Raw genomic sequence first — 20772 nt, forward strand, 5'->3', positions numbered from 1 at the left:
CGTTAGTCGATTTCGGCACTTTTCCAGGTTGATCACTGGAGATGATGTCTTTGGTGGTCAATCAGTTCCATAAAATGCACCAAGGGAAACACTCCAACCGGTCAGCGGCAAATTTTGGGGCTGCTTCTTGTCACCAGTTGCCCCCTGATGCTGTGTAATTATGCTACATTATATCACACACAAGCTGGTGTTATACAGCACAATTTTAAAAGTCATATAGTTTATAGACCTTAAGATAATAAACTTTATTATGCAAATGTTCGTTTTTATGGATCCCGGAGCTGCAGTAATTCCTGTTGAAGGATTAGCAGGGTCACTGCTGGTGTGCTAACAGATTTTAGGTGATTGTCGGCTCGGTTGGATTAACTCCTGGAACGATGTTCCAAACTCATCCAATACTGTAATCACATGGAGAATCACCTTTGCTGCAACTACGTAAAATGTTGCTCAGATGTTTGTGCCTGATTCCAACCTGTGATATGTTCTCCATCGATGTGCTCTTATATACAGAGGCTGTACATCATAGCAATTCTTTTCTTGATTGATAGAATAGTTTTAGCGACCAAACCATAGTTAATAAGATTTCTTGTTTAACTGACTACACAAATTCGTTAAGTGCCACACGTCTGACTCGTCAGACATCAGTCATCATTGAGAACTGAAGGATCTGACCACACTGCGTCCAACGTTTTAAGCTGCCATTGATGCCTGTAATGAAAAACACAAGAGACCCAACATTTGCTATCTGTCATGCTGATTTTTACCTGAGCTTGGTAAGGTTTTTCCAGTTAAACCACATCGATTGCATGCAACCACGGATACCCTGTGACTGACATTATGTTTAAATGAATTTGTTCCTTATTATAATAACACTTACCTAGTTATGTGGTAAGAAGATTACATTTAAAAGTATTTGAACCTTTGACAGTCCTGTTGTTGGCACTGTATCCATTGTTTGCAGCGATCAAAAGATGAAAAATTGAGTACTCTCCAAAGTAGATGTTTTGAATGAATGAATGATTGAATGAATGAATGAATGAATGTTACATTTATATAGCCCTTACAAGACACCCAAAGCACTTTTCAGAAGTCATGGGGAGCTACTTCAACCACCACCACTGTGAAGCCCCAACCTGGATGATGCAACGGCAGCCATTCTGCACCAGTATGCTCACCACACAGTAACTAAGGTGGTGAAGGGGCAGGAGAGGATTCACAAGTTAGATACAGCGGATGATTGGGCAGCCAGATTTAATAGGGCCACAGAGTGCAATTTTAGCTACTGGGCATCGAGGTACCACCCCTACTCTTTTGAAATAAGCCCAGGGGTCTTTTATGACCTCAGAGAGTCAGGACCTTGGTTTTTACATCTCATCCGAAGGACAGCACCATTTTTACATGATGGCTTCCCTTTTCCTTTTTTGTCTATTGTTGCTTAGCTGATTAAATCATTTTGTAACCTGCACAGGTACGACCCAAAGTACGTGTGGACTGTGTGATTCTTTTTACTGCTGTCTCCTTATTCTACTTCTTGGAAGGTGGTGTTAGTTACTTTTGCCTACATGCCCCATGAAAGCCTTTTTCTAAATGATTCCCCCCTCCCCCCCCCCCCTCACAGACGGCTACACGACGGACGACATCGAGTTCTACTGGAGAGGCGGAGACGGAGCCGTGACAGGAGTGGAGAGGATCGAGCTGCCTCAGTTCTCCATCGTGGATTACAAGCTCATCTCCAAGAACGTGGTCTTTTCAACAGGTAGAAGCTTGAGTGGCTGTAGGGGAGAGTCAGTCCCCATGACGGCCTCACTCACCGTATTATACAGCACTATAATCAGACTGCAGAACCTGGGTGTCTCTGCCCTCTGCCCACCGCCGTGTGCTGTCCCCACAGCCCATATCCTCAGGAATCTCATTAAACAGACATTTTTGGGTCTCTATTTCGGTACTGAGCCGTTCCTGGCGATGCACGCTGGAGAAGCTGACTAGCGTCTGGCTGAGAAAGTAGCTACTTGGGGAGCTTTTGGGTGGTAGGAGGTCTCCTGCTGGGTTGTCTGTATGGTCAGGTACTGCTTGCTTGGAGCCCTCAATGTCTGAGGAGGCCAGTTGATCCGGGCTGATCCAGACCAAGCACCGGGGGGAAGGTGCTGTACCAAAGAGATGCAGACTGATGGGGAATTTGCTAAGAAATGAACCATCCTTTGAAGTATATTCTTCTAATGACAGTGCCTCATTTTTGGACACTTATTACTGATTATGTATTTGAGCACTATGGTAATACTGTACCAGTGACTCTGCCCTTAAAAAAAGCCTGGACAATGGGACAGTGCCCTGAATTTAGTCTTTGCATAATTGGGTTGAAATCCTGAGTAGATGATGAATTTACGCAAGCTCCTCTGTGTAACTTATAATACAGTAGGCATTCAGATCCCCCAGCAGACCTGTAAAAAGTTCAGATTAAAGTGATTTTATTCACTCCCAAACTGTTTAGGAATGTGTGCAGTTTTTATTACATTTCCTCACATCATGCACTAAATTCACTTTTATTCACTGAAATGCAAAATGACACCGTAATAATTTTAATGCCTACCATGTGTTTATATTCTACCAAATACACAAGGTAGTGTATTATTTGTCTCCACTATCATATTAAAAACTCATTACGTTTCTGGGCTGATGCAAAGCCTCGCTGAGCAGCTCTGCGCTCTCACTGCCGTCATACACCCCGGCCTGTAGCAATGTGTCTCTCTTCAGCCTGGCGCGCTGGGAGTTTGCATGTTATTACTCTGTTTGTGTGGGTTTTCTCCAAGCACTCCGGATAACTCCCACAATCCAAAGGCAGCTGTAACAGTGCCTCCGAATTATCCTTTGCTTGTGTGCATAAAAATGGATGGAATGGAATTTTCAGTATAGAGGATCCACCTGTCCATTGATCCGTTGACTAGTTTTCCAGTGTATCTAGGTAACAGTTAGGGTGATGGGATACAGTGATATAAAATCTCATTGCTGTATTGGCTGTGTTGTCATGGTGATCCCCTCCATGAGATGAGAGGGCCCTGGGGTCTCCTTCTACTCTCACACCTGAAACACATTTCTCTCTGCAGGATCCTACCCCCGGCTCTCCCTCAGCTTCAAGCTGAAGAGGAACATCGGCTACTTTATCCTGCAGACATACATGCCCTCCATCCTGATCACCATCCTCTCCTGGGTCTCCTTCTGGATCAACTATGATGCTTCTGCTGCCCGGGTGGCATTAGGTAACGATAAAATAATGGTACCATAGCATCGTAACCCTTAACTAGGAAGCCAGTGAAGCACCACTTCGTAGACCAAAACGGTCTCTCCTTTTACTTGATCAATTGCTGAAAAATGGACATCTTACCCATGTGGTCCTCAGACAGAATTCACTGCAAATTAGTGGAAAGGGCAAACAAAGATTCTCACAATGAGTGGGAGGTTTACACTCATCGGGTGAAGTTTGGCTCATGTAGGTACCAGATGGGGGAACATGGAATGAATTTACGGATACATTGAATGAACCTTTCTTTCCCAGTCAGATACCAACATCAGAAATAAATCACACTGTGCACATAGAACTTTCTGGAGACAGTTAGAAAAGTATGTGATATAAATCATGTTAAGGATGTTAAAGCCCAGCAAGGAGCGATATCTCTAGTTCACCTGCTCGGCCCAGGGTACACTGCTTTGCCTTTCTAATTTACCCAGAATGTATTAAGCATGCAGTGAACAGACTTTGGCTTAGTGGCGGCTCGTCTATGGAGAGACGCCTTCCGGTGCCTGTTCTGCGTCGTGCTTTCTATTTCCGATCGCGCTGAAGATGCCTCAGGAGGGGTGACTGACGCAGTGCTAGTTGCCGTACTCCAGGAATCACCACGGTGCTCACCATGACGACCATCAACACCCACCTGCGGGAGACGCTACCCAAGATCCCCTACGTCAAGGCCATCGACATGTACCTGATGGGCTGCTTCGTCTTCGTCTTCCTCGCCCTGCTGGAGTACGCCTTCGTCAACTACATCTTCTTTGGCCGAGGGCCTCAGCGACAGAAGAAGGCAGCTGAGAAGGCGGCCACCGCTAATAACGAGAGAACAAGGATGGATGCCAACAAGGTCAGGAGACCATTTTAAAATTTGTTTTCTGTGCAGCTGTCATTGGCATCAACTCTGCACTCACACCCTTTAAGCCACAACAACATTTAACAGCATTAACCCAACTCCTGTTCATTGTTGGGAGGTTTAGCTTCACTTAACCCTAACTAACATTTAGTCTAACCCTGAGAAACCTCCTCAAGAGGCATTTGCTATTTATTCCCAACATTTTTCAGCATTGGAATTTTTCTCTTGGTAGCCTGGTAAAAATGGGAAAATGTCTGCTTAATACTTAAGATTTGATAATTGCCTGAATTAAGTTTTGATAATTCTAATGAACTATTTCAGTTACGCAAAGTTTTAATTGTTTAGAAATTTCATTTACTTGAAAGAATACTGCAAAATGAGTGTCTCAGCAATTATAAAGGAATTAAGATCTCTTCGCTTGATGAGTGACTAAATTCTCTGCCTTCAGTTAAGGGGATAGCTTGCGTGTTCCTGCCATGATTATAAATGTGTTCTATGATGAATGTCCTCAGACCTCCATAATACTGTCTCTGTTACTTGTTCAGTGCTTTCATTGTGTATATTGGCCACATTCTAACAAATATATATGTGTGTTACTATGTATATGTACATTACAAAATTTAAAAAATACACAGAAATGCATTATTTTAGATAATCTATGGCTATGAAATCAGCATAAACATGGATGCTGGATGCTCTTATACAGTGGGTGTTTACTTTCATATTTATCAGAAGTATTGGCCAAAGTATTTAGAAGCATTAGATACTTCTAAGGAAATGGGAGCATAGTCTGGTGTGATTGGTACTGCTTTATTTTTGCTTGTTTGGACAAAAAGGCCATTTATTACATGTCTTCAATCTACTACCAACAAGAGTAAGTTTATTCTTTAAAGGGGAAGAGTTAGCATTTGTCAGAAGCACAGTACATGAGGAATGGCAATGTTTCATTTTAATGTCAAAGGAACAAAATTAAATCTTAGTGTTACCATTTTAATTTTGCCCTCTGTTCATGAGTAAATCAAATATCTCCCAGTAACTAACACAATTGTCACTGATTATCTTGTATGCTTGCAGTGGTTGGTGGGAAATGTAGTTCAGAGAGATGATACTCTCTATGCCAGAATGAAACAGAGGGATATTGACGCACATGACTCAATGTGGCAGCCCATCTTTGTGGAGGATGCAGCATTAGGACTAGGCGAGCAAAAGAATAAGGTACTGCTCAAAAGAATAAGGTACTGCTCTAAAGAATAAGGTACTGCTCGAAAGAATAAGGTACAGCTCAAAAATGAGACTAAGTGATATGAGTCTACTACAGCTCTGTTAATATCCAGGCTCAAATACATGTTAAATGATTCATTCATTCATTCATTGCCTTATTTTCACATTCATTCCCATTATCAGTGCTGTCCTGCCTTTTCTTTGAATTGTACTGAATGGCTTTAACCCAAAACAGTAACACAGCTGCAACACCTTGCCTTAATTCTATGACATTCGCAGCTTATTGGCTGTCCCTCACTACATTCTAATACCGAATTCAGGAACAAAAGCCAAAGGCTCCTGTCTCACTGCATATCATGTGAAAGACTCCTCCATGGCAGTCATAGCATAAAAGCAGCATCGCAGCATAAGAGTAGCATCTCCAGCATAAGAGCAGCATCGCCAGCATAAGAGCAGCATCGCCAGCATAACAGCAGCAACGAAGCATAAGAGCAGCATCTCAGCATAAGATCAGCATCGTAGCATAAGAACAGCATTGCCAGCATGAGAGCAGCATCGCAGCATAAGAGCAGCATTGCCAGTATGAGAGCAGCATTGCCAGCATAAGAGCAGCATCGCCAGCATAAGAACAGCATCTCAGCATGAGAGCAGCATGGCAGCATAAGAGCAGCAACGCAGCATAAGAGCAGCATTGCCAGCATAAAAGCAGCATTGTCAGTATAAGAGCAGCATCGCCAGCGTAAGAACAGCATCTCAGCATGAGAGCAGCATGGTAGCATAAGAGCAGCAACACAGCATAAGAGCAGCATTGTAGCATAAGAGCAGCATCACCAGCATAAGAGCAGCATCTCAGCATGAGAGCAGCATCGCAGCACAAGAGCAGCGCTGATGCTGATAGCTAAGTGCTAGTCATGTGTTTTAGTGCATCTGTGTCGGAGGCAGAGAAACAGGTCTAGCCCCTGGAATAGCAGACTCATTAGTGCCGATTTGAGGCGGGAATGTTCATTTGAGGAACGCTCTGGGCGATCAGCGTGTGGCCCTCTCCACACTTGATCCCGGATCAGTGTTACAAAGGCCTTTGCTATTGAAATGCACATCCTGATTATAGGCAGCTGTTCATTTATCTGTCCAGATATGCATTCTTGTGCTTTTCCTCCATTAGAATAGTCACAATTTTGCTGTTAATCTCTATTTTTTTACATTTTCCTTCAGTTTATTTATTTACTTATTCACAAACAGAATTTCAGACTTAATGGCTGAAATTCGTGGGTCATGATTCTGAAATTATTTTATATTTCAGGTACCAAAGCTGATTTAACATGGATTTGTCAAATGTTACTTCTAAATTGTTAATGATATGCATATCCACTTTATAATTAATACATTTTTTCTCACACAAAATGTGACTTCATTATTTGCTTGACACATGAATGTGAATTGCTGTCCTATTTGACTGAGGTAACCACAGTAAATTAAATGCCAGTTTATCTGATGGCCATAGAGGCAGCTGACAGACCTGCCCGCATTGTCCCTCCAGATGGACCCTCACGAAAACATCTTGCTGAGCACACTGGAGATCAAAAACGAGGTGGGGTCATCGGAGATGACTCTCGGCCTGGGGGACCCTCGGAATGCCATGCTGGCCTACGATGCTGGTTCCACGCTACAGTATCGCAAGGCGGGCTTGCCCCGGCAAAACTTTGGCCGCAATGCGCTTGAGCGGCATGCGCCCCAGAAGAAAGGTCGGCTACGGAGACGTGCCTCCCAGCTGAAAGTCACCATCCCGGATCTGTCTGACGTAAACTCTATTGACAAGTGGTCAAGAATGATTTTCCCCACGGTTTTCTCGTTCTTCAACATAGTCTATTGGCTCTACTATGTGAATTAAGAAGATCGTTGGTGGGTTTATGACACGAGCAAGACTTTGAATCACTTCATCCAGACGTAAATCAGGATTGACTCTATCTGACCTTGGGAAACCTTAATTGCTGGCTTGTCCATAAATGTCGTAGACGCGGAGATTAAAGACAGAATGGATCCCTGGTGCCAAAAGTTGCGCACATCATGTCTGTAGTGAATCGAATACTTAGAATCGTGTTTGCTTACACTTGAACATTATGGTTGGATCTATCTTTATCTTGTCCGAGTAACATTAAATTGTTACAGTGTATTTTTAGACATCAGACGTCTTCTTCAGAATCAGCAGGGTGTCTGAGAGCTCACTCTAATCTGTGTTAATTTGAGGTTATATAAAGCAGTGGCAGTCATTTTGAGTTTTGTAGAATTATTTATGCATAACACCTACAGTTATATAACCTACAGTAAATATATATTTTTGTTGTGGATACCAGTATTTGGTTGAGATATCAGATTATTTTGATGTATTTGTATCTGTATTTCGTTTTTCATGTGTAATTTCTTTTTTCAAACCCCTGTCAGAGAAAGTCAGAAGATAAATGAAAAGCCTTTCTTGAAGTCCTCTTTAAGTCTTACCTCTAAAGTGAAACCGTAAAGTTTACAAAACTGCATTGGATGAACAATATGGAAGTGATTGCAAGTACTCTGCAAATATGTCTGCAAAGGAGAAAAGCCAGCAACCGTCATGAGATTAGCATTTTGGAAATGATTACTGTGTTAAATATGACTTTCACGAGAAAGAGGGTCGCCATTCGTCTTATTTTCCTATGATGAGGTTGGAAGCCAGCAGTTAAGGCTGCTAAGTGTAAAAGGCCGTTAAGTCTCCCACGTTTGCAACATTAACTTTCACAATGACCTGTAAATACATTTTGTTTTTGAACAACAGTTAAAATCCGAATGAGGATTCATTCAGCGTATTCTGTGTTTGCGCCGGGAATTTTGTGCTGGTATTCCACAGTCCCGAGAACAGGTGTGGAGTCATTAACAAATCACTTCTTGGAAAGTAATTAGAGCTTGGATGGAAAGTCCTGTTACTTGTGTGAATAATAGCCCTGTACATTCATTGCTGACAGTTCTGGAATATTTTCAAATGGTTTTGAGCCTTTTAATAGGCAACTTATTTTGCATGGATTAAATGATGTACATATTACAAGCAAGTGCTCCTAATTCCGTTGAGCCGCAAAGGTGTGTTTGCGTTTCGGTCCATTTAAATCAAGGCCCATTGTGCAATTACCAAGATAACAAGACAATTTAATGAATAAGTTAATGGAAGGACGGACATGTGGTAAAATGAATCACGATCTGGTAAGACAGAGTACGGTTCCTATAAAAAGCACAACAGTCAGTTCTCACTGGAAAGGCTAATGAGGTCACATCTTCAAGTTTGTTGCTAAGCTGCACTTTTTGTGATATTAAATTAAAGATCAACTTTATACATATGTATATTTATAGTATAACTAGTTATATCTGTCCCCGCGACCCTGAAGGATAAGCGGGTTGGAAAAGGGATGGGTTGGATAGTTATATCTGTATAACTCCATGTAGTAATAGTAATCTAAATATGGTAACACAGCCTTTATCTACATTGCAGTGCCCTTAGCCATTACGTGGAAAAAAAACTGAACTCCGGAGAACAAAAAAGCACTTTATTACAGCAGTTCCTGGGCACCGTTTTAATGGTGGGTGAAACCTCCTGAGCCATAATGCCCACCAGATTATAAGGGGTGCCTGGAATTTATGATTTCCTCCATATTATGTTTAGAAAAACCATAACAACACCAGAAACAGCGAGAGCAAATTGAGGATTTTAAAGACACAAAAACAGCCTATCGACAATGTTCAGAAGTATTTCAGTCTTTGAAAAAGAAACGCCCCCTCCGTCTACTTTCTTCAGTATATTTTCATTGCCTGCTGCATTTACATAAAGATCGGTTGATAGAAGCCAAGAAGCACATTCACTTTATGTTGCAGCCTAAGACATACTTTATTAAACTTATTAAAGCAAGATGCTAACGTTGGCGGTTAGATGAAACCCGGGAGGACAAATGGAGAAAGACAAAGCGTAGGCGCACCAAGCATGTCTCTATTTGGGTCCATTTCTCATGGTGCCTTAACTGACATAGGTGCCTCAAAGTCACTTAGTCGTCTAGCAGGAACAACATCACAGAATGACATGATAGCTACATGGTAGCAAAATGTTATGGAGAAAAATCCTGGAGATAAGTGAAAGAGGACATAAGCAGCTGCTGCAGTTACTCCTACCCTTCACTGTGTGCAAGGTCCACAAACAAAAGCCAGAAACAGGCTAATGATGTGCATCAGGTCAGGGGGTAAATTTCACTGCATCCACGACTTACGCTCAGACTGTTGTCCTGGGGACAGCAGTGAGAATGGAGATCGGTACTGATATGACTGACTGCTTCCTTTCAGGTAGCTAGATTGGACTGCGAGGTCTGTAGTGACCCCTTCCCTCTCTCGTCTCTCTCCAGTTCATCCAGCTGACCCCGTTTAAACTCTAACAAGGTGATACTTCCAATCAGGGTCAGCCGGTCTTGCCTAGAGCACGTGCAGGAATAGGGCTAGCAACAGTAGCCACGGACACAGAAAGGCATCCAAACCCCACCTCCGGCTGTTGCTCCGCCTCCTGATCCACCTCCTGCTCCGCCTCCTGCAGGTGCACTGAAAACGTGTCCCCAAAAAAATGAATCACTGACATTTTTGGAAATGATTTAATAGAAAAGCTCTGAAAAATATAGCGACTCGTCTCACGTCACAGATCATTTGTTATACATTTGAGTTTATTTTAGCACAAAATAAGCAATGCTGCATGGTGCAGACTGATTTTAAGGTGTTACCAGTTCATAGAGGTACATTGGTGCTTAAGATTATTCGAATAAAACCTGCTTTGGTGGAAATATAAGACACTAACATATATTCAATGGGGTGGGAACCTTGCATTAAACGTGTGTGTTTGGATCATGTTGCTAGGTGTGTTTTATTATAACCATGGAGTAATCTGTGGGTAACTAACTATTGGGAACATATATTTCTGTAAATATTAGAAGATTTCTTATGGCAATTTTTAAACTTGCCCAGTTTGTATTTTACTGTAAGGCGAATGCAAAGCAATTCAATGTTTTATGCTGAGGTAATAATAAAAATTGTAAATATTTTGAAGTGTCTCATAGTACATCAGGTAACAATTGATATTTCGGTATTTTAATTTTCGTATTTGTTTTGTTGAACATGATGAGGACTGAAAGATATATTATATACAGGATGTACATCTTCCCTGCTATACTGGGTAGTTTATTAATCTACAGAAACCCCGCCTTTGCTGTAATGCACAGCATTTCTGCCTATTTAAAGCATGTTGGATACATTACACATTAACACTCACACACAGGGTGAGATCAGAGCCTAGAGTCCATTAAAACAGTTTATATGCCGTATTTTATAATCATTCTGTTAAAACATTGATCAGTCATTCCTAATTCCTAATTACGCCTCTTAATTGCCTGGATTATGTTCAGATTAGGGGTGCAGTTCTTGGCAGAATTGCTCTTGTTATCTTTTTTTGCGGTCAATTAAAAGGCAATTATAACTACAGCTTACAGAGTATTGCTGTGAGAAGGTAGAAAGTTTGCAGTCGTCAAAGATACGAACGGGCATTTGCATTCATTTTTAAATATAAAGTCTGGGTGTGTATATAAACACCGCAGAACAAGAGGCATGCATGTCACACAAATACGTAATGCAGAATACGTTTGATTTGCACAGCTTATGCTAACAGTATACTTCTATCCCTTTCAGGTAACTTCACTTGAGGGGGCACAAATAATGTAGTAGTACATTCTTACTTAATGCATTAATCAACCAGTAACTAAGTGTTAGTCACATACTGATTGCATTGTTGTTCATCATTAATCAGTCATAACAATATTACGTATCACATATTTCATGCAGTTGCTATATTTGTCCATGATTTGTCATTGAGTAGTACCAAGTCACTAAGTACCTCGTGCCCAGTGTTTCCGTCCTTCGCGCTAATTGAAAGTTTGCCGACCTGAGCCTTGAGAGCAGGAAGCGATGTCACGTAAGAGGCCTCTTTTCCTGAAATCGTCCTTGCAGAGGTTTACAGCTTTGATCCAGCGCACAGGGTACTGTACACCTCTATGTGAATTCACTATAGAGAGCTCATATAAATACATACACACCCAGAGTATTTATCTATTGTCACTGCTGTTCAGGATGTTGTCTCACCGTATCCACCTCTAGCCATAACCCTACTCTGTGCTTTCAGTTTGTTTGCCTGTCTCAGCCTTCGCTGAATGTCCATATATGACCCTGCCACCTGTGATACTATTCGCTTTTACAGTCCTGGATTTATAACTGGGTATGTTGGTGCTGGAGTTCATTTGAGAGGAAATAAACAGTCATTCTTCAGCATAGACGGTGTCCCTGCTGCTGTTTGGTAGGGGTGGGTCCTACTGTACGTGCCTTTGATGGAGCCAGACGTGTAGCTGTGCGGTGGAGACCCTTCCTTTCGGACGAAGAGCAAAACCTGTTACATGGAGTAACAGTTACCAAAACTGGGATGATTAAAGTGGAGTCTTATGCAAAATCTGGTAAAGATTCTGATTGATAAACAGATTTATATATTCCAATGTCAAGTTTTAAAAAAGCCGTATTCTTGCTTTTTTTCCACAGTATATCTATCATGCTAATATTACCTTTTTTGATTAAACCATTTGGTTAGTAATTTAAAGCGCTTTTGGTGTAGGTGTCCGTACAGAACACACCTTATTATCATAATACCGAAAACCGTGTGATTTGTGGAGCTGAGTCTGAAGTTGGGAGTGAAGTGCTGGCACAGGAGCCCATGAGTGTCACACAGCCAACAGGGCAGCGCTCTCCCCTCGCTGAGCTTTAGGACACAACAGCAAGGCGAGTCTCCTGCGGCCAGGGCCCACGAAGCTCACCAGGGGCACATCAAGGCAGGTCGATTCATCTCATCTCATCCATCCATCCATCCATCCATGCATCCCACTGCTTTTCCAGTACAGAGTCACGGTGAACCTGCAGCCTATCCCAGGAAGCAGAGGGTGGGAGGCAGGGACCACAATGGACGGGCTGGTGTCCATTAAAGAAAAGCTAAACATGTGACCAAAACCCAAGGTGTCAGCTAGCTTTGTTTGATTTTTCTGCAGCCCCTTAATAAACACCAATTATCTCTTGTGTTGTTTACATTTTCTATAATAGAAGAGATTTCCCCATTTTCTGCTCCTTTGCATTTCATTTCTTTCCCTTTAAGTCTTCATTTATCCTCTCTTCCATTGTACACTAACAGGCACAGCCTATTACTCCTGCCTCAGGGACATGGGGCTTTTCCGGCTTTATGTCACTGCTGTTCTCATCCTCACTGCTCCCTTACATTTTTTAAGGGACATTTTACCCTTTTTTCTAAAGCACATACTTTTGCTTGTTTTTTATAGATCATACATGTTTGCATCTAGATGTATGTGAAGTTTTCATAGAGAATTTAGGATGAATTCCCAATGTATTTGATTGCAATTAGAGTCACATAAAGGGGTCAATTACAGTAATTAATGCAATACAAGACTGGTTTGATCACTATGTGCCATGTGCTTGTGAAGGCGTGCGCACACACACATGCACACACACACACGTACACACACACATGCACACACACACATGCACATACACACATGTACACACACACATGCACACACACACATGCACACACACACACGTACACACACACGCACACACACACATGCACATACACACATGTACACACACACATGCACACACACACATGCACACACACACACGTACACACACACATGCACACACGCACATGCACACACACACACACGCACACACATATGCACAGTCCAAGTATTCATATCTTTGTGGAGCCTCTCCATCCATTTCTATGGGCATAGCCCTTATCCCGACTTTGATAACCCTAACTGCTACCCAGCCCTAACCTTAATCATAAGTAGGCAAAAATAAAATACAAAAATTTTTGGCTATTTTAGTTCTTGCATTCACACAATGTAATAATTATAAACACACACACACACTTTTTCGTTGCATAAAGGATACTGCCATATTTTCACTTGCATCTGATCTTCACTCGTCTCTGATCTTCGCTCATATACGATTAGCTGTCCTTTTTAGCAGCTGCTCTGATTGGAGATGTCAGCCAAATACATGACCTGACATATCTCTGGTGAGATTTTAATAACGAAATTTCAAAAGAAGAAATTATTCAAATGAACCTGTTTCAGAAGAGCGACACGTGCCATTGCTGGAGCTGCTCACCACGACTCGTGACATTTTCATTTAGGGCAGGTGGCAATTTGACACGCAGTGTGGGGTGTCACACCATCTCCGCACTTACCGGACGCGGTGCCTGCCCACGCGTCCCACTTCGCCCCCTCCCGGCCCCTCCTGACTGCCATTTACACAACAGTGTGTATTACAGGCAGCTCCCTGTTGAAAACCCATTTTAAAACTGTCAATCGGCTGCTTGGGCTGAGAAATGAGTATGAGTCAAGTGCTCTTATGTGGGTAGCTTTGGCAGCGACACGAGCTACGTTTCTTATTTTGGTAGCCGCCAGCCAAAGCCCCTGATAACACCGTTTTTACCATCAAATATTTAATAAAAACAGGGTAAAGCGACCTAGATACCTCAGGCATCTAATGAGGATACTCCTCATTCCAATCCGTCATCCACTGGCTCCTGTCATCCTTATGCAAACGTCTATCATTTTATCAGGACACCACAAAAACAGAGTTAGGGCACCATGTGAACATCACAGATCCGGACAGCCTTGGTATGTGTGTTCTGCTGTACCCAAGTGCATGATGTGATGGAGATTAGGCAAACATTCCCACCAAACAGAATGACGTACTCACGCTAACTTGTACGCAGGGAACAGTCACTATACCCCACACAATAGGGCAGATAGTAATGAGAACTCGGCAGGACGGAGCAAGTTTCCCTGAGTATTGCAAGGTGTTAGGATCAGTTTCTGTCCTGCCCTGATCCACGTGTCATTTCCCTGTTTGGCCAGTGGGTGTCTAGTTTTTGTGTTAGTTTTCCTTGAGGTTAGTTTCAGTTGGTTCATGTTTTACAGGAACAGTACCTGTTTTTATCTTCTGGTTCCCGATTTGCTTTGTGCTCCTCAATATACCCCTTTTGCTGAATCACTACGTGTATCGTTCCTCCTTTTTGATTCTCCGCCACAGCAGAATGACTCAAAGGGACAATACTAAGGCACTAGCAAATATGCGGTTGGGTTGGGACCTGTATCCCTCAGCTCCTCTCCAGCTCCGAGTCCAACAGAGGGAACCGCTCCCATAGAAAAACCTGCTACAGCCATTCTCCTATCGGTGTCGTTGTTGAGTCGTCTCTCGTGTCACCTATCAGGGAGGTACATAGCTTCAAAGGAGTCCTGCACCGTAAGGACCTGGCCGAGTCACCTACGTTTTCTAATCCTCTTTTCCCTGTTTGGCCAGCAGGTGTTGCTGGTCATCTGAGCTCCCATACTTTCCCAGGTTTTTAGCTCCTAGTAGTTCCCTAGTCCCCTGGCCCCCGTGTGGCTTAATGGGCTAAGTAGGTGGTTTCCACCCCGTTTTGACTTTTGTTAGGAGTTCAAGGCTTGCTGGAGTCTAGGGCTGGGCAATATCATATCGATATTATATTGTGTATGCTCAGTTATTTGGTTGGTAAAAAGAATACCAATATGACTAAAATATTAACGAGATGTGTTTTGTGACACCCAAAATTAGTAACCTGTATAAAATTGGCATATTTTTATGTTTATTAAATTTGGTTAGTACAGCACACCAACAATACTGTATTGGTATCCTATGGTTTGGTATACTTGAGTGTGGTATGCGATATGCACTGAAGTGGCGGTAAGGGGAAAGGGATAGCTCAGCAGCCACATGTTTTAATAGAAGAGATATTGTGGATAAACCAGGTAAAAGGATGTCAGTGGTCTGAGGCGTTTATGAAACATAAGGATATGTCAAATTTACTAACTTCTGAACATCATAAAATGGCTCAATATTTTAGCCATACTACTGATCTGCTTAACAAATTGTGGACATAAATAAATGTCCGTACAGTACCAAAAAGCTGGCGTCTGGCCAAATGTCTCACCTGTGATTTGAAGCCCAGGTGATTATTGGGCTTACGTGATATAATATTGATTTTATATCGCCCAGCCCTACCAGAGACCAACTTCAGCCATGTTTGTCTTTTTGACTCTGTTTCGTTATATTCTTGATCTATGTTTTTTTTGTGTTATGGTTCAATGTTGTTCTTGTTTTTAGTAATGCTTATATACCCTCGTTTTCTAGTCTCCCTTGGTCTTGATCCTCTGCTAATTGACCTCATCTGCTCTTCCTTGCCCCTAGTTTGTACAGTAATAGTCCACACCTGCCCCTTGTTAGCCCTCATCTGTGTCTATTTGAGTGCCTGTCCTCGATCTGTTCCTTAGTCGGCCATTGTTGCTGTGTGCCCTGTATTAGTGCTGTTAGTTGTACTTGTTACTGTGTAACTGTGTTGGTTCCTGTGTTACTGGTGTTTTACTCCTTGCTTGGTTCCCATATGTCTTTCAAGTTTTAGCGTTTGTTTTCCTTGCAGTTTAAGTTCATGTTTCACCTGTTTTCTTTTGACCCCTGATGCCCACCCCCCCCCCCCACCCCCCCTTTGCTGCTTCTCCATTTGTGTTCTGGTTATTAATAAATGCCTTTTGTTGAGAGTCACACCATGGATCGTCCCTCTCCTTCATAATGCCCCGCAATAACAGGAAGGACACAAGCGAACCTGCTAATCTTCCTGATTTACCGCAAGATAAAACTGGCCGTAAGAGAGAACTGGGACAACGATCAGTTTGTAGTATGAGTGACATCCTCTGAAAAGACAATCTTCGAAAAAATATGTAAAAAGCACAAGGATAAAGGACTGGCAGGGAGAACAATGGAAGAGCAGAAGCGTAAGATATAACGCAAGACAGCAGTATAGCGTGAGAAAGCTTATCTGAGGAATCCTTTCCAAGCATATATATGCATGCAGAAATAATATTGCAGTAGCTGGTGTCTCTATGTGGGAATAATAAATATCACACAGATACTAACAGGCCTAACAGTAATACTGCAACACACACACACATGCACATGCATGTGCATGCATGTGCGCACGCACACACACACACACATACACACACACACAGAGTTATGTTGCTATATTTGTGAACACTTTCCACTGACATCTATTTTACACCAAATAACAGGCTATATCCCCAAACCACCAAATTCAGAAACACGTATAACAAACAAACAAATTTGTCTCACTTTTTTAAACAGAGGCAGTTGGGAAAAAGGTGTGATTGCTCCAGGTTTTGTACTGACAAGATTGCTAAATCCATCTGTCGACAGGCACATGGGTTCTCTCACACATTTAAGGCCAAGCTTCTCTTCTCATCGCCACTGAGGTGGGGGGGTGGAGGGACTCAGCTATCAGAAGTGTGAAGTGGAGAATAGGGCCGGGGGGCCTCCAGAGCCTTTGACACTGCCTGTGAAGGGGAAAGATGGACATGGGTTTGTAGCAAATGTGACAGGTTCAGGCCCAAAATCCCCAAGCTTTGTCACCAACGGCAGATTTACCGGATACTGACACGGGAACGGTGTGTAATGGTGTGAGAATTGAAGGCCAGCTCCTTTGGACCTTGATGTGTTCAAACTCCCGTATGTTGATTATATTAAAACCATAACCCTATCCTACATAAGAAGCACTGAACCCTGGGCTGTCGACCTGTACCCACTGAATACAGCATAGAAGAGAAAGGCGAAGGAAACAAACAAAAAAACAGGAATCTGTACCAGGGGTTGGAAACATCAGGGAGTCTCTTCCAGAGGTCTGAAACATCAGGGAGTCTGTATTGGAAGTCTGAAACATTATGGGGCCTGTATTGGGAGTCTGACAGATCTGGGAGTCTAAACCAGGAAGTCTGATAAATCAGGGAGTCTATATTGGGAGTCTGAAACATTATGGGGCCTGTATTGGGAGTCTGACAGATCTGGGAGTCTAAACCAGGAAGTCTGATAAATCAGGGAGTCTGTATCAGGAGTCTGATACATCAGGGAGTCTGTACTGTGGGTCTGACACATCAGGGAGTCTGTATCGGGGGTCTGACAGATCAGGGAGTCTATACCAGGGAGACTGAAACATCAGGGAGTCTGTATCAGGAGTCTGATACATCAGGGAGTCTGTACTGTGGTTCGGAAACATCAGGGAGTCTGTATTGGAGGTCTGAAAGATCAGGGAGTCTATACCAGGGAGTCTGAAACATCAGGGAGTCTGTACTGTGGGTCTGACACATGAGGGAGTCTGTATCGGGGGTCTGATTCATCAGGGAGTCTGTACTGTGGTTCTGAAACATCAGGGTGTCTGTATTGGGGGTCTGACAGATCAGGGAGTCTATACCAGGAAGTTTGAAACATCGGGGAGTCTGTACCAGGAATCTGACAAATATCTGCCAGGGGCCTGGCACAATGTGGAGTCTTTACCAGGGAGTCTGTGCAAGGAATCTGAAATGCCAGGAGTGTTATTATTCCCTTAAAGGATATCAAACAGCATCTTTAATTCCTGCCGCCACCATCTAATTAAAAGAATGCATGTTAATTGGTGCCTCTAGCAGATTAATTAAAGCTATTGGCTGTCCCATTTCCAGCACTGTTAAGGAGTTCTGTGAGGGAAAAGCCCATGAGAAAGGCTTCTAATGTGCGATTTTCCCTCCATGCCATCCCCCACCTTGTGCAACTTAGATAGGGACTGACAGACAGAGGGTAAGAAAGGCTCTACAGGGGGCAGTAAATTAAGAGAAAACTGACTTGCGGTTTGTATTTACCTGTAAAATCAGCATGATAATGAATGCACGGCACTGCAGGCGAGACTTGTTAAACTAGCAGGATATTACATGAACGAGTGTGGCAGGGCTGCGACCCACCTCCCAGTGTCATCTCCTAATGAGGTACAGCCACCAAAGTCACGCTGCCAGGGAGCCCTGTCACGCTGAGAGCCACACGCCACAGTGTGCTGGTAGGACGCACTTCCTCACCGCGGCAAATACTGAGGATTTCTCACTCATTTCGTGGGAACTACCCACAGCTGTGGGCTGGAGGAGGCGCAGAGGAGGAGGTGCGGCGGAGAAGGGAAGTAAGCCGCATTACCATAGCGACCCCACTCTCCTCCATCCTGAGCTCTCCATCTCTTTTCGCTGTTCCCACCCTAATCTTTAAAAGTAATAGGGGATTAAATTGATCTGAGGCATGCGCTCACTGTGTGTGCACTGACTGGAGAGTAGTAGCACACGGGGCCCCACCAGCGGGCTGAGATGTCAGTCAAACTGTGCATAACCTCGAAGCCTCAATAATATCACTAATGCCATCGGCTCATTTGAAAACCCTGTTTGTGCAGGAAGTCTCGGGCTCTGAAAGGCCCCCATGAGAGAGTGATGAGCACATCACACGTCCAGTGCGGAGGAGTCGTTCTTTAACCTTGAGAGGTTTCTGCTGTTTAGCCAGAGGCAAATGTGGAGGCTTGGTGGAGCACGACAGGCACATGGATGAAGGCCACACGAATCATCTCATGTAGAAAAAGATGAATAAATAAACAGTACAATTCTGCCTCTGATTTTCACACTGGAGTTAGAGTGTTATACACGCTCTGCACATTTTGGTGCTTGATGTCTAGATGTACGCGGTGCCCTATAAATCAGGCTCTGGCCCTTTAAATGTAACGTGCGCTTCCACCTGCACACTTTCCCCGCCCCTTGACGCCGCGCGCGCTCAGGTGTTGGCGCTAAGCTCCTCCTCCCCAGGGGCCGAGCGCGGATTGCTCGGGAGCGGGCAGGAACCAAAACAGCGAGTAAGTGCTCTGGGTTGTTACTTTTACTGTTTTATGTTTTTAACTTTCAAAGCTTTAGTGGGTGTTTTAACAGCATTTCGATGGTTGGTCGCTTTTGGAAAAGTGCCTTCTTCCCGTGTTTCGTTCTGCTTTGACTGTTACAGTTAAATGACAGGAGAAAGCTGTCTCTCACTTCAGCCCCAGACTTCACCAATTCGTGGAGAAATTAAATTAATATTTTGAGTCTGAAGTCACCGTGGCAAAAGCAAATGTCTTCAAAATCTAGTGGCAAATATATAGTGACAGCGCTTGCTGACATTTGTAAAGAACACATAAAGAAACTGGAGATATATTTACGGTTTTTCAGAATATATTTTAATAAAAACCAGACAGTTGTATGTATTTAATGAATGAAAAAAGCTTTTCAAACAGGATTGAGTGATCACTTTCTCTTAACAATTAACTTTTATGTCTGGCTATGTGGGAAGCTCTTTCCAGTTCCTTTCAGCAAATGAAATCTAATTATTCTTATAACAAGGCTACTCTTGCTGATTATGACACAATAACTGAAAAGCACCGAAAAGTAGTTCGATTATGTATTCATCACTGTTCATTTAGCTGTTGGATGTAATACTAATGAAAATATAAAATAATTTGAACATATAAATGGCACAATAGTGATAGATGGAGCACCTTAAAAATCCATGTTGTCCCTGATGAGTCAGATTCCAGAGCCCCTTCTTCATTATGGTAATAATCACTATGGTGGGAAAACTGCAGAATTGCCAAAGCATTGATGATGTCATGTGCTGTGACATCATAGATAAAAAAACTCCCACTGACTTGGACTTCAAAGCGGACACAGAGTGTCCAGCTAGGAGGGTCTGGGTGATGTCACCTCCTTTAGACAGACGCTAGAAAGGGCAGTGAGACTGCTGTGCTGACATCTACATTGGCAGATTCTGAGAAATTACTTTTATTGTTACTTATTATGTTCTATATCTTGAGTAATTTTTAAAGGGCTAGTCTAAAATGATTAACCCCAGATAAACAGTAAAATATTCAGAAATTAAATAGTTCAGTTTGTGGAGAAAAGAGTGCAGATGGTGCCGTTTTCACAGGGATACATAGTGTAATCACAGCGAAATTAATTTGGGGCTGCCTTCCTGGAAAATGAAACCTTCCATAATTGTTCCAGCACCCCCCCTCTGGCCCCCCTTTTCTGCTCAGCCGACATGGCTGGCTGCCTGTTATTTCTGGGTCAGTCTGCTGTCATCCGCAGGATTGACTGTTATATTTTTGCTGGGGTAATGAGACATTTTTCTAAGATTGTGCAAGGAAAAAATAGGAGATGTGTCTCCCCTGAGTTTACTAGTTCTGTTATCACCTAGACTGGGGCTGCTTTTGGACAGCTGTTACCTGTTAAACATGGATCTCTGAACGTAGCGTATGAACCTAATAATCATTTGTATTATGTATTATTATTATTGTATTAAATAACCATAAAGCCTTAAGTCTCCATATATAGACTGGTATAGATGTGTCACCTGC

The 20772-nt window shown here is 42.9% G+C and overlaps 2 protein-coding genes across 4 annotated transcripts in view; both read left to right on the plus strand.

The window, feature by feature from the left end:
- Positions 1-8424, plus strand: part of gabrb2a (gamma-aminobutyric acid type A receptor subunit beta2a) — a 33263-nt gene extending 24839 nt beyond the window's left edge. Inside the window, exons 6-10 of one of the 2 annotated variants that reach the window (XM_049029668.1) lie at positions 1619-1756; positions 3102-3254; positions 3883-4127; positions 5208-5348; positions 6892-8424. In XM_049029668.1, coding sequence (XP_048885625.1) covers positions 1619-1756; positions 3102-3254; positions 3883-4127; positions 5208-5348; positions 6892-7242 — 1028 coding nt within the window. In that variant the 3' untranslated portion in view covers positions 7243-8424. The remainder of the gene's footprint in view (positions 1-1618; positions 1757-3101; positions 3255-3882; positions 4128-5207; positions 5349-6891) is intronic. The other variant, XM_049029669.1, reaches the window with a different exon arrangement.
- Positions 8425-19179: 10755 nt separating this feature from the next.
- The window catches only part of atp10b (ATPase phospholipid transporting 10B), a 64684-nt gene continuing 63091 nt past the window's right edge, over positions 19180-20772 (plus strand). The window contains exon 1 of one of the 2 annotated variants that reach the window (XM_049028814.1): positions 19180-19242. The gene's annotated coding sequence lies outside the window, so the exon portion shown is untranslated. The remainder of the gene's footprint in view (positions 19243-20772) is intronic. The other variant, XM_049028816.1, reaches the window with a different exon arrangement.

This window comes from Brienomyrus brachyistius, chromosome 10 (genome assembly GCF_023856365.1).
Source record: "Brienomyrus brachyistius isolate T26 chromosome 10, BBRACH_0.4, whole genome shotgun sequence".
NCBI lineage: Eukaryota > Metazoa > Chordata > Actinopteri > Osteoglossiformes > Mormyridae > Brienomyrus > Brienomyrus brachyistius.